Below are 16,040 nucleotides of genomic sequence, written 5' to 3'. Positions count from 1 at the left end.
TGGGTATGTACGAGGCCGGTGGGCTCGGCTCTCTGAGCCCTAGGTCAGGAGGGGCCTCCACCCGGGTACCTCTTCGGGGACTTGGGCATCACAGCTGAGCAGGCTGCGGGCAGGCACACTAACACCGCCGTCTGCTCCGCAGATAAACGTCAGAGTCGAGGCCTGAAGAGTCAGCCGCCGGCCTCAGCCTCGCAGGACATCTTAAGTCCCAGCAAAGATCATGGCCCCAGGCAAGAGCACAAACAGGACGAAGGCGAACACAAGCCCATCGCCCCTTACTCCGCCACTGTAAGTCTCCCCCACTTTGCCGAGGTAGAAGAGAACCTCTCCAACCAGGTCAACGAAAGCCTGCGCTGGGACGGAATTCTCGCCGACCCAGAGGCGGAAAAAGAAAGGATCCGCATATATAAGCTGAACCGGAGGGAGCGGTACCGGATCTCGGCCCTCAAGGGCTTCCACTCTGACCCGGGCGGCGAGGAGAGCCCGGAGAACCTGCCGTACCTCCCGGATAAAGTCGGCGGCGCGGGCAGCACGCAGCCCGCCCCGAAAGCCGAGCGGCCGGGCCCCGGCTTCGAAGGGAGCCTGACGCCCAAGCTGCCGCGCGCCGACCCCGCGGCCGCTCGGCCCGACTGCGAACCCCGCCCCGCGCCGTCTCCGCACCGCCGGGCTTTGCGTTACAGGAGAGTAATAATAAAAGGAAATCAGAGCGCCTGAAGGAAGCAGGTGCCTGGTGTGTCCACGAGGTCAGCCCCTCCTTCCACCGGGCGCCTCGGGCCGGGGAAGTTGCGGTTCGGCACACGGGCTTGGGATGGACCACGCTCTTCCCAAGGTTGTGGGGTGTTTTCTTGGATAATTTGGCATCTCTTTGTTATTTAATTTCTCAGATGTCTGTAATCTTCTCCTCTAGAAGACAAAGTAATTATATCCATTCTAACTCTTCAGCTAATTTAATGGGTAAAACTCCTCACACAGCATGCTTCTCTAGGCCCAAGGAACAGGCCCCAAATATCCTGGAGACTTTTTTTTTTAATTACATACACTCCCTGCCCTTACGTGGTCTTCAAAAAGTTAACTGAGTTCCCGAGCTCCATCCCTGGGAGATAATTAGGAGAAGTCTCAAAAGGAGTATTGCTTCTCTTCTATATATGGGCCTCCCAGAGAGCAAACTGGTGGTTGCCAGGGGGGAAGGGGGGGGGGGGGGGGGGAAACGGGTGAGGGGGCTCAATTGTACAGTGATGGATGGTAACCGAACTTGTGGTAGTGATCACTTTGTAGCGGGTACAAATACTGAATTATGATGTCGGACGCCTGAAGCTTATGTAATGTTACCTACCAATTTTACTTCAATTAAAAATATATATATATATGTATGTATGGGTGTGTGTGTGTGTATACACACATATATGTGTGATTTTATATATATATACTCCTCCTCTAACCCCCTAAAACAGCGTTTAGGAGCTGGAGCATTAAAAACATCCTACCCTACTTGTCCTAAATTAATCTTCTTCCCTTGCACCAGTATTAATTGGTGAGGGCCCTGTGCTGTGTTAGTTTGGGTTCTGGAGAAGCAGACCCTGAGACGAAGACTCAAATGGAAGCAGACTATTTGGGAGCTAAAAGCTCAATAGAGAGGCACAGGTAGGGGAGGGGAAGGCAGCCAATCCAAGGACATGGTTAAACCAGTTTCCCCGTCGGGTAACTGGAGCCTAATCCCACCGGGAAACACTGTCAGGATTATCCCGCCTGAGCGTGATGGAGCTGGGCCGTTCTACTGCCCGTAGGCAGTGGCTGAGGGATGGTCCCGGGGGCTGCTAATTTCCTGGTATTTCCTGGGGGCCTTCCTCGGGCACAAAGGTGCAGACCGGGAGGTGCAGGGGATGGGGTAGTCTCTATGCAACATAGTGTAGAGTCCAAGAGGGACAGAGGGGAGGGTTAAGATCAGGTTCTTGCCTTCCAAGGAATTGAAGACCCGCATTGTACTTGGAAGAAGTTGAAAGCCAATACAGAGCAACACAGAATGCTCTTTTGGAAGCGAAGCGAAAGTGATCATCTCGGTCCCTGCTAACCCAGCTGACAGAGCAGCCCTCTTCTCACCTTTCCTGAAATGGCCATTTACAGAGTTTTCACATGTTGGCCATCGTACGGTGGCAAACCAGCAAAGCGGCTTTCGGAAGAGCCCCGTCCTCCGCCTGGAGAGGAGGTTAGCAGCCGCCTCTGGCAGGGGCCCGCAGGCGGACAGGAATGGCCCTCCGTGGGCTGCTGTCCTGGTTGAGGGGCACCTATAGAATCAAGCGAAGAGGAACAAGGGCTTTGGTGTGTCCCCACGGGGAGGAGGCCATGGGACACGTGTTAATCCTCAGCCACAGGACCTTGCCTGATGCCCCAGGGCTCAGGGTAAAGGCCGGAGGGTGGAGCGACGGGGCTGCACCTCCTGTGCGACCCCCCCCCCCAAAGCACAGCGGCCAGGGGTGCTGTGTGCGGGACAGTCTGAAGCCGCAGGGTGTCTCGACCGCTTTGCAGGGGTGTCCTTCTAGGGCGGTGAGAGTGGGGGTGGCTTGTGGTCACCTTTCCGCTCTGAGATATTCTGGTGTAGTGGTTAGAACGACGAACTTTGCCATTAAAGCTGAACTTTTGTCTTTCCCGCTATGTGCCGGCTGTGTGAACTCAGGCAAATTGTTGAACCTCTCTGGGCGTTAGCTCCCACATCTGGAAACAGGGATGCAGTACTTACATAAAGCCTTTAGCAGAGCGCCTCGCCCCTAGGAAGCGCTCAGTCCATCGGCAGAGATTTGAGGAGTGGTATTTTAGGTTGGGGTGACTGCACGGCCGCTGGAAAGGCTCTCCCGGTGACGGCGGAGCGCTCCCGCCTCAGAGGGTGAGTGGCACGAAGAGATGTGGATTCAGTGGCCGGCCAAGAGATACAATTCAAAGAAACCACAGAGCAAATTACAGGGGCCTGGAGCAAGAGGGAATGCAGGAGAAATGAAGCCAGGGTCTCAAAGTCTGGTGTTTTGGGGGGCCTTGGGGCCAAACAGAAAAGTGTCTCCTTGTAACCCGGAACCTTTTGCTTACTCGACGTATTCCGTTGTATGAACATACACCGCAGACACTGCAGTCCCTTCAACATATGGCTGTTGTGAATAAAACTGCCGTGACCATGCTCGTTTTTGGACCTATGTTTTCATCTCTCTCGGACGAGTATCTAGTGGTACTGCCTTGTGGGTTCATCGTGCGTCTCCCTGATACTCATGACGCGGAACACCGTTCACTGTGCTTATTTTACATCCGTGGATCTTCCTTTGTGAAGTGTCGTTCAAGTCTCTTGTGCATTCTTATTTTATTTTCAGAAGATTTTATTTATTTAGAAAGAGCAGGGGAAGAGGCAGAGGGAAAGGGAAAGAGAATCTCAAGCAGGCTCTCTGCGGAGCGTGGAGCCTGACACAGGGCTCCGTCTCACAACCCTGAGATCATGACCTGAGCCAAAATCAAGGGTTGGACGCTTAACCGACTGAGCCGCCCAGGCACCCCCTCTTACCCATTTTTTAAAAAATTTTATTTATCTGAAAGAGAGAGAGCATGAGCTGAGGGGAGGGGCAGAGAGAGAGGGACATGAAGACTCCCTACCAAGCAGGGAGCCTGACATGTGGCTCGATCCCAGGACCCCGAGATCATGACCTGAACCAAAGGCAGACATTTAACACACTGAGCCACCCAGGCGCCCCCCTCTTGCCCATTTTTATTTTTTTTAATTTTATTTGTTTTTTAACATTTTATGTATTCATTTAAGAGAGAGCGAGAGCATGAGCCTGGTGAGAGAGGCAGAGGGAGAAGCAGACTCCCTGCTGAGCAGGGAGCCCAATGCAGGGCTCAATTCCAGGACCCTGGGATCACGACCTGAGCGGAAGGCAGACGCCTAACCCACTGAGCCACCTGGAGCTCCTCTTGCCCACTTTTAATCAGGTTGTTCATCTTCCAGTGTTGACTTGTAGCAGCTCTTTGTATATCCAGCGTGTAAGTCCTTGTCAGATGTAAATGTTTTTTTCAGTCTGTGGATTACATTTTAGTTTCTTAAAAGAGTCTTTAAGAACAGAAGTTTATATATAAGAGAGAGTTTGATGGATTTTTTTCATACATTTTCTATTTCATCTTGTGTCAATTTGGTAAGATATGGTTTTGTGGGTTTTTAAAAAAGATTTTATTTATTTATTTGAGAGAGAGAGAGAGAGAGAGCATGAACAGGGAGAGGAGCAGAGGGAGAGGGAGAGGGAGAAACAGACTCTCCGCAGAGCAGGGAGCCCGATTCAGGGCTCAATCTCAGCACCCCAGGATCATGACCTGAGCTGAAGGCAGACACTACACCGATTGAGCCACCCAGGCGCCCCATAAGATACGTTTTTTGAAGAAATTTTTCCTTTTAACTAAGTTGTCAAATTTACCGGCATAAAATTGTTACTAGTATTACCTTATTATGCTTTTGGTGCCCGTAGACCCTCTATGCAATTGTGACATGGCAATTTGTGCTATTTCTTCATCAACGCAGCTGAGGTTATCAATTTTTTTTCAAAGAATCAAAATTTTGTTTTTAGGGGCGCCTGGGTGGCACAGCGGTTAAGCGTCTGCCTTCGGCTCAGGGCGTGATCCCGGCGTTATGGGATCGAGCCCCACATCAGGCTCCTCCGCTAGGAGCCTGCTTCTTCCTCTCCCACTCCCCCTGCTTGTGTTCCCTCTCTCACTGGCTGTCTCTATCTCTGTCAAATAAATAAATAAAATCTTAAAAAAAAAATTTTGTTTTTACAATGCTCACAATTATTTGTCTGGTTCTATTTCACCAGTACAAAACTTTATTATTTCCTTCCTTCCTCTTACTTCGGGTTTAATTTGCTTATCTTTTTCTAGCTCCTTAAGACGGAAATCTCCATAAGAGGGGTGGTAGAGATGGGGGCTGCTTCATGCAGTTACTAGTAGTTGGGGTTACTTCAGGGTCCCCTTTTTGTTCTTTCAGGCTTCCAACATCTGTGTGATCAATTCTCTGTATGAAATGCCCTCTACTGGAAATATCTAGTATGGTTTGGGCCTTCCTGACTAGACTCTGACTGTTATACACAGTTGATACTAGCATTCTTTTTTTTTTTTTAAGATTTTATTGATTTATTTGAGAGAGAGAGAGAGAACACGCACAAGTGGGGGGAGGGGCAGAGGGAGAGGGAGAAGCAGACTCCTGCTGAGCTGGGAGCCCAATGCAGGGCTCGATCCCAGGACCCTGAGATCATGACCTGAGCCAAAGGCAGACGCTTAACTGACTGAGCCACCCAGTCACCCCATACTAGCATTTTTTAAAGTGTATTCCTTCTTTCTTTTTTTAAATTTAAGATTTATTTATTTTAGAGAGAGAGAGCGTGCAAGCAAAGGGAGGGTTAGAGAGAGGGGGAGAGAATCTTCACATTCCCTGCTGAGCACAGAGCCCAACATAGGGCTCAATCCCAGGACCCTGAGATCATGACCTGAGCTGAAATCAAGAGTGCGATGTTTAACTGACTGAACCATCCAGGTTGCACCTTAAATCGCATTTCAAAAAACGTTAGTCCTACCAAATGCTCACATGTTCTCTGGTCCAATGACTTTGGAAAACGCTAGAGTAGATTCTCCCTTTTGAAGATTCTTAATGCACGTTACCATAGTAAAAGCTATGGTAGCTTATTGTACAGCAAATCTTTACTCCCTGCCCCCCATTTTCGTGGGGGAAGTATGGTTCCCTGACCCACTGCCGTTAGCTTTGACCGTGCGACTTGCTTTGGCCAATAGGACATGCATGAAAATGACTGGGTGGCAGTAGGGCAGACTTTAAGAGGTATTGTATGTTTCTACTTGCTCCTCTGGGATCCTTGACCTTCTCCATGAGAAGAACGTGTCCCAGATGACCTCTCCAACCTGCTTCAGAGACAGACGGAACAGCCTGAACTCAGCACCTAGCCTTGGGCAGAACTGCCCTGTCAGACCTATACATTTTCACACAAGAAATAAATGCTTGCTGCTGTGTGCTGCTACGAATTTGTGGTTGTTATGCAGCAAAAGCTGACTAATGCAGGTGTTCCATGAAGCTTTTCATTTTCCCAAACTTATTTGATCGTGGAACCTTTCTTCCCAAAGAAAGAACTTTGGGAAGTAGTGTTATGAATAAAACACTTTGTATTGATTATGCCCTAAAATAAAAATATTAGAATTCAATTTTGAGAAGAGGTATTTCTTGCAATTAAGATTTGTTACCTAATTAATAGAGTCATTCCCTTCTGACATTTCTGGGAAGTTAACCAAAATGGCTTCCTACAATTTATCATATTGTCAATTACACCTACTACGTTTTCTCTTGAGGTGCGGGCTTAATCTGATACGCATAGAAAGGTATTTTTTGAGGGAAAACTGAAAAATTATTAGTTTTGGGGAGCCTGGGTGGCTCAGTCAGTTAAGTGTCTGTCTTCGGCTTAGGTCATGATTCCAGGGTCCTGGGATCGAGGCCGACATTGGGCTCCCTGCTCAGCGGGGAGCCTGCTTCTCCCTCTCCCTCTGCCTGCCACTCTGCCTGCTTCTGCTCTCTCTGTCAAATAAATAAATAAAATCTTTAAAAAAAATATTAGCTTGAACACGTTTGCTTCACTCTATACACACACGCACACAAAATTGTAGCTTTAATCTACACGTTTTAAATATTTTTCCAACATAACCTTGGAACTGCTATTAGCTTATTCATTTTATGGGAAATACTATAAAACCTAAGTGGCATGTTGTCATCCCAGCCAGCCAAATTGGACTTAATTTCTTTTAAAAAGGGACTGGCTTAAATACACACACACACACACACACACACACACACACACACACACACACTAATATGCATTCCCGGGACATATTTAAGTTGTAAATCAAAGACTAACAGATAAGGCACAGAGCCTTGCCCTGAATTTGACATTTGAATGAAATAAGATGCCTTCACTTTGGATAATTCTTATCAATTCTTCTCTTATCAACACTTTGCCCAAAGGGACTTTCCTTCAGGGAAGACAACGGTCTGAGACTGAAGAGACTGTAGGTATTGAAAGAATAGTGTTATCACTCCAACTGCCTTACCTTGAGATATTGGAAGTAAGAATTTCCCAACACAGGTCAATCTTGCTTCTGACCGCAGGCTTGATTCTTGACAAAAGTACGTGTAGCACACTGATAGACATGGAGCCCTACAGTGGGGTCCTGGCACCCTGATACCAGTGTTTCTAACTGTCCCTTTGGCCAGTGCCTATAGGTTTGGCCAGCCCGGAGCAATGTCCCATAATAAAATAAGGATGTGTTAGACTCACAATGCATTTCTTCTGCAAAATGGGAGAAAGGCAATTTGAAACAGGAGGTGGGAAGGAAGAACTGGACCAGTCATAATTCCTGGGTAGGTAAGTTTTAGCAAAGAGGACACGTTGCATCTGGGAACAAATTCCCTAAAACTCTCTGTGCTGAGGGGTCCCTGTGAAACCTTCTTGTACCCCAGGGGGATGCGTGCTCCGAAGTATCATAGGATTAAAATACAATCACAGCTTAACGTTTCTCAAGATGAGGTTTTTTCCTCATGTTTCTTCACCAAAACATTATAATTTTATTGTCAAAAAGAGAGGCATCTCTAAGTTTTGTTTCTTTAAAGATAATTTATTGTTAAATGAAGAAGTCACAAAGCAAAATGGAATGGGACAGATGTCAAAGATAAATTTAAAAAATAGTTTTTGTCAAATACCGTGCTGGATTTTCTAAGGTTAGAAACAGGAGAAGAGTCAAATGAAAAGGTAATCTTTCTTTAAAAGGTCTGACTTTGAAAACAACTTTTCTCTGAAAATACAAATCATCCTTCTTACATGAAAGCTATAATTTAAGAGACCCAGAACAAAGACTTTTTAATTAATAAGTAAACGGTATCTCTCAGATAGGCTTAGGAATGGTTGGTTTTAACGAGCTTTAAAATCATCGCTTCCACCTCGTGAACGAACACAAGCCCACCAAGCTCAATGGCCTTTGACCCTTCCCGAAGTGTCCCACTCCGCCTTCTTACGCTCTTACACGTCTTTCCTGTAACTTGCAGCAAAGCAGCTTAGAAGAAAAAGAAAGGATTAGAAAGATTAGAAAGAACTACAGTTAGTTCCCTAGCGAATAACTTAAGATAAAACCTGCTTTTCCATTCGCATTACACATTCGCAATTGCTTACTTCTACTTACTTTACTGAAATATTTCAGATTCTCTCCACACCTAGAATACTTTGTCCCAACTTAACCCAACCCCCCAAACAAACAAATCTCATATGGACACCTCGAAATGCTGCTGTGGACCAAGGCTCTCATATGTGTCTCCTGCCACGCTGCTCACAATATTGTTCGGAGCTCATTCAAGGGTCCCCATTGGGCCAGGGCAAAGCCTTGGGAACTCTCTCAGCATAATTTAAAATTACATTTACCACTTGTCTTAAATGCCAAGATTATGAAATCAGAGAGAAAAAAATCCATTTTTATCAAGAAATGCCACGTAATTTACTCCTCCGAAGGCAGACAGCTTTTGTCACTCTGCATGAGTCCAGAGCGCCCCCTTCACCGGTCCCCGCTGAGCTTCACTATGGGAAACTTGGGACCACGGACCCAGCGAAGGCTGCGTCAAACAGTTAGGGGCATGACAAACTACACATTATGTTAAAGCCGAGGACACCAGCCAGGTTGGCTCTGAGGTCTCCAGTGACTTCAAGTGAGAGATCATCACACCTGCTTTCCTCGGAACAAAAGTCCCTGCTGTGGCTCCAGGGTACCCATCGGGCTATCAACTCTGCTTTCAGGACACATGGAAGCCATCAACAGAAACCCAAAACACATCGGAAATCCGGGTTTACAAGACGCTCGAGCACATGGTCTAATCTGGATGTATTCAAAGGAAATATTCACTGATTGTTCTTTCCAATATTGGAAGAGAAAAAGCCACCTGTCACTGTCTTCATTCAAAAACTTCAGGGATTGGCAGGAGGAAGAAGCATGGGCTGGTGGGGAGGCAGGGTGGGCAGGGGGCTGAGGCCAGAGACAGCCCGGCCCAGCGCAGCCTCTGGCCCCTTCCGCGTCTGAGGCTGGTTCAGCTGAGCTCACGCAGTGTCTTCCACGCGCACCTAACGCCATGACTGTCACTTCCATTACAGTAAGCTCTTACAAGAAACGTGTACCGTCCAACAGTGCCCAAGTTTCGGAGTTTGACTTGTGACATCAATCCCTATCCTGAAGTCACCTTTCCTGCGCCTGGAGGGAGGGGGGGGGCAATTTTCTTGCTTTCCGGCTTAGACTTATGGCACTGGCAGAAGTCCTCCGCGGTGGTGACCAGGTCAAAGTTGACCCGGGGTCCCTGGAGAGGACACCCATCCTGATGGAGCAGGTCACCAGAAACATCTACTTCGGCCTCTCCCAGACGCCGGCCCGTCCTGAGTGTGGCCGGCCCTTCCCACTGGGAGTGAAACCCCGTCATGGAGTCCCCAAAAGTGGTTTCCCTAAGCATTCTTCCAAAATGCTGTTTCTCTCAAAAGGGCCCTCGGCTATGTTCTGCCTTATGAAAAAAATAGGAAAATATTTGGAAACCCCAAAACACATATCAGGAGAGTTACACAAGCCTGTGGAGACATTACCAGATGCCAAGGGTTCAAGGCACTTTGCCAGAGCCCAAGCTGGGACTCAACTGGTGGAAAGACCCAGAACTGAAGCCATGGCTCTCATACTGGCCGCTGGTGGACGTGAGTCTCCTGAAGAGAGGGGAGAACAGGGTGAACCTTTTCTCTTTTTTTAAAAAAGTCATCTTCTATAGCGGTTTGGGGTTTTTTGATATGAAAAGGACTTAGGGAATTCCAAGAGTCTTGGTGAACAGAAAATACAAATGGAAATGGAAATAAATGACGGAATGGAACTCAGCTCTCCACATATTGGACCCATAGGGATGTCGCAGCTTACGGAACCAGCACCGCTGCCGGTGACGACAACCCAGGGCTGGAAGGTCTTACACAACTCACTTCGTCCATCCCAGAGACTTTCTCCACGCTCTTCCTCAGGCTAACTGACCAGTGGCAGAAGAGCCCTCTCCTCCCTCCCGATTTCAAACAGGGGCCATTTTCCTTTTGCCCCAGTTGCCCTTCTACTGGTCATCAAACTGAGACTCTGGGGAAGCCACGCAGCGGTAACGAGAAATACACGCCTTTGGAAACCAACGTGAGCATTTTTAAAAACCCAATTCCCTCCATGATTCTAAGAGGCCATGACATTGTGTTCTTCCCCAGGCGGGGCTCAGAGGCATGGCGAGGCCAGACTCCTCTGGCCGGGGCACAGACGCCCCTCGACGGCGCGGAAGAGCCGGTCCGAGCCCCGGGGCTCCCGTCAGCACTCATCCGAGAGGCCGTCACCGCCCGGCAGCTCTGCGGCTTCCAGCTCCACGCTGGACAGGAACCTCCTCAGCGTCTTGCGGCAGTTGTAATCCAGCGTGGTGGTGTAGACGGTCTTGGGGTACTTGGGGTAGACGATGGTGGTGCTGAGGAAGCGGCTGGGCTTGTGGCGGGGCTCGAAGCGCACTTCGGCCTTGTAGCTGCGCCAGGTGCAGTTGGGGACGCAGGTGACCGTCTGGCTGCAGGAGGCCACGGCCAGGCCCAGGGGCAGGTGGACGTCGTCGATGAAGTGCCGCTCGGAGTCGTACCTGACCGACGACGTGTACCTGGGCGGAGAGAGAAGGCAGCACGGAGCCGGTCCCCTGAGCCTGGGGCGCAGCGGTCCCCGGCGGGCCCTTGATGCTCTCGTGGGGCAAACCTGCAGACCGGGGGCTGTGGTCGGAAGCGGCACAGAGCTGCCGAAGCGCTTACGGCCGGTACTGTTGGAAGCACTTTCTCTCCAGGACCTAACTGAACTGAACCAGCCACCCCGGGACGGGACATGGCGGGGCAGAGGTCAAGGTCACAGTGGGAGTGAGCCGTGGGGCTGGGATTTACGTGCAGGTGTGCAAGACGGCCCCGTTCGCCCTGCACGCACCGCTGCTCGTGGCAGGCAGCGCCCCGGAGGCCGCGCCCCTGCGTGAAAGCTCGGACAGCCTGCTCGGGCTACTTCTCCAAGCCTCGGTTCCTCTTTCTGTGAACCGAGCCCAGAAGGAACTGAGCAGGGTTCACGCGCAGCAAGGGGTAGAAGTCAGTGGCCGAACAAGGCGGTTTAGCCGCTCACTAGGGTTCAGTGCTCGGTTTTTTCTGTCCCCTGAAGTCACCATCAGCTGGCTTTCTTTTTTTCAATGTAAGCTCTCTGCCCAACTTGGGGCTGGAACTCACGACCCTGAGATCAAGGGGTGCGTGCTCTACCGACTGAGCCAGCCAGGCGCCCCCACTGTGGGCTTTTTAATGACAGGATGCCAGAACCCAGAAATTCTTAAAGTTCAGTAACACCGAGTACTAGTACTTGGTCCCCCTTGGCCTTTGGTGTAGAGACCCTCAAACCAGAGACTTGGAGATCTGACCTCATCAATCAGAGCCAATTACCATCTTGATTCCCATAAAATAAATTAACTTCCACGTTCCTCAGCAGCTACTTTACTTTTTTTTTTTTAAGTCTTTCTTTGGTCATTTGGGATCTTTTTTAAAATTTTTTTAAATTTTATTTTAATGTAAGCAAAGCATTAGTTCATTTTATTGAGTAATTATTACAGCTTCATACAGCATCCCACAGCTGCCCCCACCAGCCCCTACCCACGGGTCAGGGAGTAAGAATTAGCATTCTTTTCAGTGGATCGGATGGATGATGGAAACGTCTATTCTGCTTAAGCAAGTAGGTAAGAGGCTGGTGGAAGCTAATGTCATAAAGTCATGTCCTCATTTTGTTCAAAATACAAGTTCTGCAGGAATAAAGGACTGCACTGCTCACCTCCAAACCGGTGAACTGCCTTTGTTCCCATCAAAGGGCCTTTTGTGTTAAGGGAACTGAAACTTCAGCAAAAAACCCCACCAGCTACCAAAAGTAAAATTCCTTTCCCTGAAGAGACAGATATTTAATAGAGGCTCTCAATGGATCTCTGCCCCCAGGTAATCCTGGCTGAGATAAATTCCCAAAGGAAGAATGGTACTGGCCCAGTGAAACTGTAAAATGAGACAAGGTTATAGCACCTTGAAGCAGGGGTGGGGCAACGGGGGAAGCAGCTTCTGGAAAGAGGAATTATTTCATTACGAAACCGTACATACTACTGGCCATGGTGTGCAAAGGCAGAAAGTGCAAAACGCAAGTTGCAGGACGTTACTACAACATGATCTTGCTTTTATTTCAAAAGGCGTGCCTATGTATTTAATTGGTTAGAATACACAAACCCAAACTGGTACCCAACAAACTATGAATAGTCTTTGGCACACTTTTGTGATTAACTCATTTTTTAAAAAATAACAAGCATTCATTTCTGGAATAAACAATGAGAAAATGAAAAACTCCAATCACATCTGGGCCTGCTGTATTTACCTTACTTCCGTCGGTGGTAAGGGGTCAAACTCCACTCCTTCGCCAAAGGACAGGGGGCACAGCCTCGGCGAGCAGGCAAAGGCCAGGGGGCAGGGGAGAGACGCCGGGTTCTGTGAGGATGGAGAAGGCAGTTAGACCACAGGCCAGGCTGGCGCATGCCCCGCAGAGGTCCCGGCTCTGAGCAGCCGGCGGATGGGCCCGACTGTGACTTGTGTCGTCCTCCTGGGAATGATGCCAGAGAAAAGGCGCCCACAGCACGGTCAGAGCTCTGGATGGAGAGCCGCGAGGTCTGGGTCACATCGCATGCCCCGTTACCTCGTCTGTACACCAAGGGGGATGCCTCCTTCCTGTGCTGAGGTTTTGCGAGAGGCTAAGGGGCGCAGCGTCAGGACCCCGGCGAGCCCCCGGGGCTGTTGCACCATCCCCCAGCAAGGCCGTGAGAAAACCTCGATGAACTGGGGCTTCACTAACCAGAACCCGCAATTATGTGTCCCGCAACCCTGTCATTGCCTCAGCAACACTCAGAAAAGGGCAGAATGAAAAAATTCTACCAGAAATTTGTTCACACTGAAGATTTAGTGGGACTCCCCCTGCCCTTCTCTGCCTCCAGGACAGCCAGACTGACACCCGGCCGAGACGGAGGGGCCACAGACTCACTGGGAAGGTGAACTCCAAAACGTTCTCTACACCACCTTCCACTACTCAGCAAACTCAAAGAACCAGAGCACGGCATCCCTAGAGGTTAACTGGCTTCTAGCCCAGAGGAAGGTCCGCACATCCCGATTCATCAAGTAGCCTGAATAAGGGGCGGTTCTGTCCTAGACACAGGTGCTACTTTTCACCTGACTTAACTGGAATCGGGCTTCTGGGTTAAGTGTTCAGCAGGGAGCCCTTCGGGTTCCTGGGTTTCCTGGAGATCTGTCATTTTCTTTGCCTAATTTGAGAGCAGAACCCACACTTGGGCCAGGATGTGGCGGTGGCAGCCCCGCCCCCACGTCTTCCAGGGTAGAGAAGGAGGCAGACAGTTTCAGACTCTTACGTGTTACCAGAACAGGTGTCAGGTGAGGGCGTAGGGTGGAAATACAAAGTCAAAGGGGACCTGGGGAGGTGAGGGAGGGGCAAAGTGTCCTCAGGGTCCAGCTCCTGACCTTGGGTGGAGGGCTGAAGAAGCCCTGGCTGGGGGAGGGGCTGTGGCTGGGTGGTCTGCGGATGGGGGCCGGGGAAGGTGTGGGCACTGGCTGCTGCCGGGCTGTTGGAAACAGCCCCCGAGTACTGACAGTGGGCCCTGCTCTGCCCCCAGCCCCCTGGCTACCAGACACTCAACCTAGGGAGCACCTTCGGGCAGTCCTGGGGGCTGCGGGATGACAGCAGGAGGGGAGGCGGACAACTGTTCCACACTCACACGGCGGCCAGGAAGCCACACAAGCACTCAGTTCTCTTGCCTCTGGCTTACTGGCTCCCTCCTCCCTGCCCACCCAACAGACACTCCCTGGGCACACACTTCAGCCCAGGTGCAGGCTGGAGATGGGACAGGCATCAGGAATGACAACACACATGAACAAGGTGCCACCAGGGAATGGGCACCAAGCCACCGATTTTGGCATGGCTCTGGAAGCATCAAGGAAGATTTCCCAGAGGAGGTGACGAGTTGGGCTTGAAGGGCCAGCAGGGCTCTGATAGAGAGGTCAAAAAGGCAGCTGTAGGAGGGGATGGGCTCAGAGGGAAACGGCACACGAGGCAGAAGAGCAATATTGGAGGCACCCTGTACGTATCTGCCTGTGGTCACGGAGACGAGGCTAGAAGGGCCCGACAGCAAGGGTTCTGAAGGCCAAGGTGAAGCAAGCGCAGCCTTCCAGTGGGAATGAGAGGGCACCGAGGTCCCGGAGACGGGGTCAGTGGGTCAAGAATTCCACGCCTATCAACGTGCACAGGTCGTTAAGGAACAGCAGCTGCCACTGACTACTTCACCCTAGGGGAGAGGGCTGTACATCCCCATCCCCAAGGGGGCGGGAGGGGGGCTGAGAGCCCCACTTTGAGCCTTGGCTGTAGACAGGATGTGGCTTCCCCTGAGCGCTAGGTAAAGGCAATAAACACCACCACCAGAGCTATTCCTAAGGCAAAAAACACTAGGTGTTTTTTCTTTAAATAAAAACTTTGAAATAAAATAAAAGGATTCCTTTTTGAAAGGTTCCACCCATCTAAAGTCCTCCCACCCACCAAGTGCCAGACAAGGGTTAGGTGACAGGAGAAGGGGGGGGCACCAGGAGGCCAGAGGCTCATGGGGTTAACTTTTCTCCAAGGTCCCCTCCCACACCACTAACACGGTCCCCAAAGGCTGGCCCCACTTGCTCTCTGAATCAGGGAGCTGAAGCACACACACCCTTCTCCCCAAGACCAGCCAGGAGGGGGCGAAGACCGGGGTGCCAGGCCCGCAGGACAGAGAAGGCTGGGGTTCCTTCTCGGTGTCCCGGGCCCCTCTCCCGCCCGGCCCGGGCAGGAATGTGGCCGAGCCGCAGCCTGGCAGCCCCGGGCGCCGCCACCCCAAAGAGAGAAGGCGGGGGCTCGCCTCTCCCGGGGCTCTCGCTGCCTCCTAGGCGATGACAATTTTCCAGCCACCGGCTCCAGCTGGCCAGGCTCTCGCCGCGCTCCCGCCCCGGGCTCCCCGCGATGGCCACGCCGTCCCGACGGGCGGGTGGCGGCGCCGACGGCGCGCCGGAGCGGGCCCGCAAGGCTGGCGGTGGTCCCTGGGGAACCGGCTGCGGGTGGGATGGGGAGGGAAGGGGCCTGAGCGGGGCCACTCACCGGGGCCGCGGGGGTCGCCGCCGCGTCGGGCTCCAGCGTCCCGGGGGCCGGCGCGCGCTCCCCGCCGCTGCCGCCGCCCCCGGCCGCCGCGAGCCCCCAGTGACTGGGGCTGGGGCTGGGGGGCAGCCCCGAGTCCGGACTGTCCAGGACGCCGTCGCCCTTCTTCTTCGTGTCCACGAGCTCGGGCACATCCTGCAGGCTCAGCCGGCCCACCATGGCTGTTAGCACGCCGGGGCCGGGGCCGGGGGCCGGGGGCCGCGGGCGAGCGAGGGGCGCGAAGGGCGCACACGCGGGCCGGGCCGCTGCCCACCCGGCCGCCCTCCCTGCCTGCTGCCCGCGCGCCGTCCGGGTCTCGCCGGCCGCCGCGCTCCCGGCCTCCCTCCGCCCCGCCCCGCCCCGCCCGCGGCGCGCGGGGACCGACCCGCACCGGCCGAGCCGCGAGGCCCGGCGCCAGGGGCCGCTGCGCTCCCGCCGTGCGCTGCCCGCGCCCCCGTCCTCACTGCAGCCCTGCCCGCCTCGAGCGGCCGATCCGGGCGCCCTAGGGGCGCCGGGGGAGGGGGGCCGTTTCGCAGCGAGAGGGAAAGGCACCCCAGCCCCGCCGCAGCCCCGCTCCCCGCGCCCTGCTACAGGTGGACGCGGGACCCTACTCGCACCAGGCTCCTGATGGCGCCTTGGCCCCTGGCCCTGGCCCGGCAGAGCCCGGCGGGCCCTGGTCT

At 52.2% G+C, this 16,040-nt stretch overlaps 2 protein-coding genes across 2 annotated transcripts in view; one reads left to right on the top strand and one right to left on the bottom strand.

The window, feature by feature from the left end:
- The window catches only part of CUNH17orf97 (chromosome unknown C17orf97 homolog), a 5,319-nt gene extending 4,605 nt beyond the window's left edge, over positions 1-714 (top strand). Inside the window, exon 3 of the mRNA XM_040639838.1 lies at positions 44-714. Coding sequence (XP_040495772.1) covers positions 44-714 — 671 coding nt within the window. The remainder of the gene's footprint in view (positions 1-43) is intronic.
- A 6,954-nt stretch (positions 715-7,668) lies between these two features.
- Positions 7,669-15,610, bottom strand: RFLNB (refilin B). The gene is made up of 3 exons (XM_040641118.1): positions 15,325-15,610; positions 12,523-12,632; positions 7,669-10,753 (listed from the first exon to the last, which is right to left on the bottom strand). Exons 1-3 carry the CDS (start codon positions 15,538-15,540, stop codon positions 10,423-10,425), a joined length of 657 nt encoding a protein of 218 aa, XP_040497052.1. The 5' UTR covers positions 15,541-15,610; the 3' UTR covers positions 7,669-10,422.
- Positions 15,611-16,040: the final 430 nt, after the last annotated feature.

Source organism: Ursus maritimus, unplaced genomic scaffold (assembly GCF_017311325.1).
Source record: "Ursus maritimus isolate PB19 unplaced genomic scaffold, ASM1731132v1 scaffold_24, whole genome shotgun sequence".
Taxonomy (NCBI): Eukaryota; Metazoa; Chordata; class Mammalia; order Carnivora; family Ursidae; genus Ursus; species Ursus maritimus.
This window is presented reverse-complemented; position numbering and strand designations above follow the sequence as displayed.

Coding starts and splice junctions, on each gene's coding strand:
- RFLNB (XM_040641118.1), bottom strand. CDS start 15,540: ATGGTGGGCCGGCTGAGCCTGCAGGATGTGCCCGAGCTCGTGGACACG. Junction 12,633..15,324: donor CGGCGACCCCCGCGGCCCCG/GTGAGTGGCCCC, acceptor CCATCCTCACAG/AACCCGGCGTCTCTCCCCTG. Junction 10,754..12,522: donor TTACCACCGACGGAAGTAAG/GTAAATACAGCA, acceptor CTCTCCGCCCAG/GTACACGTCGTCGGTCAGGT.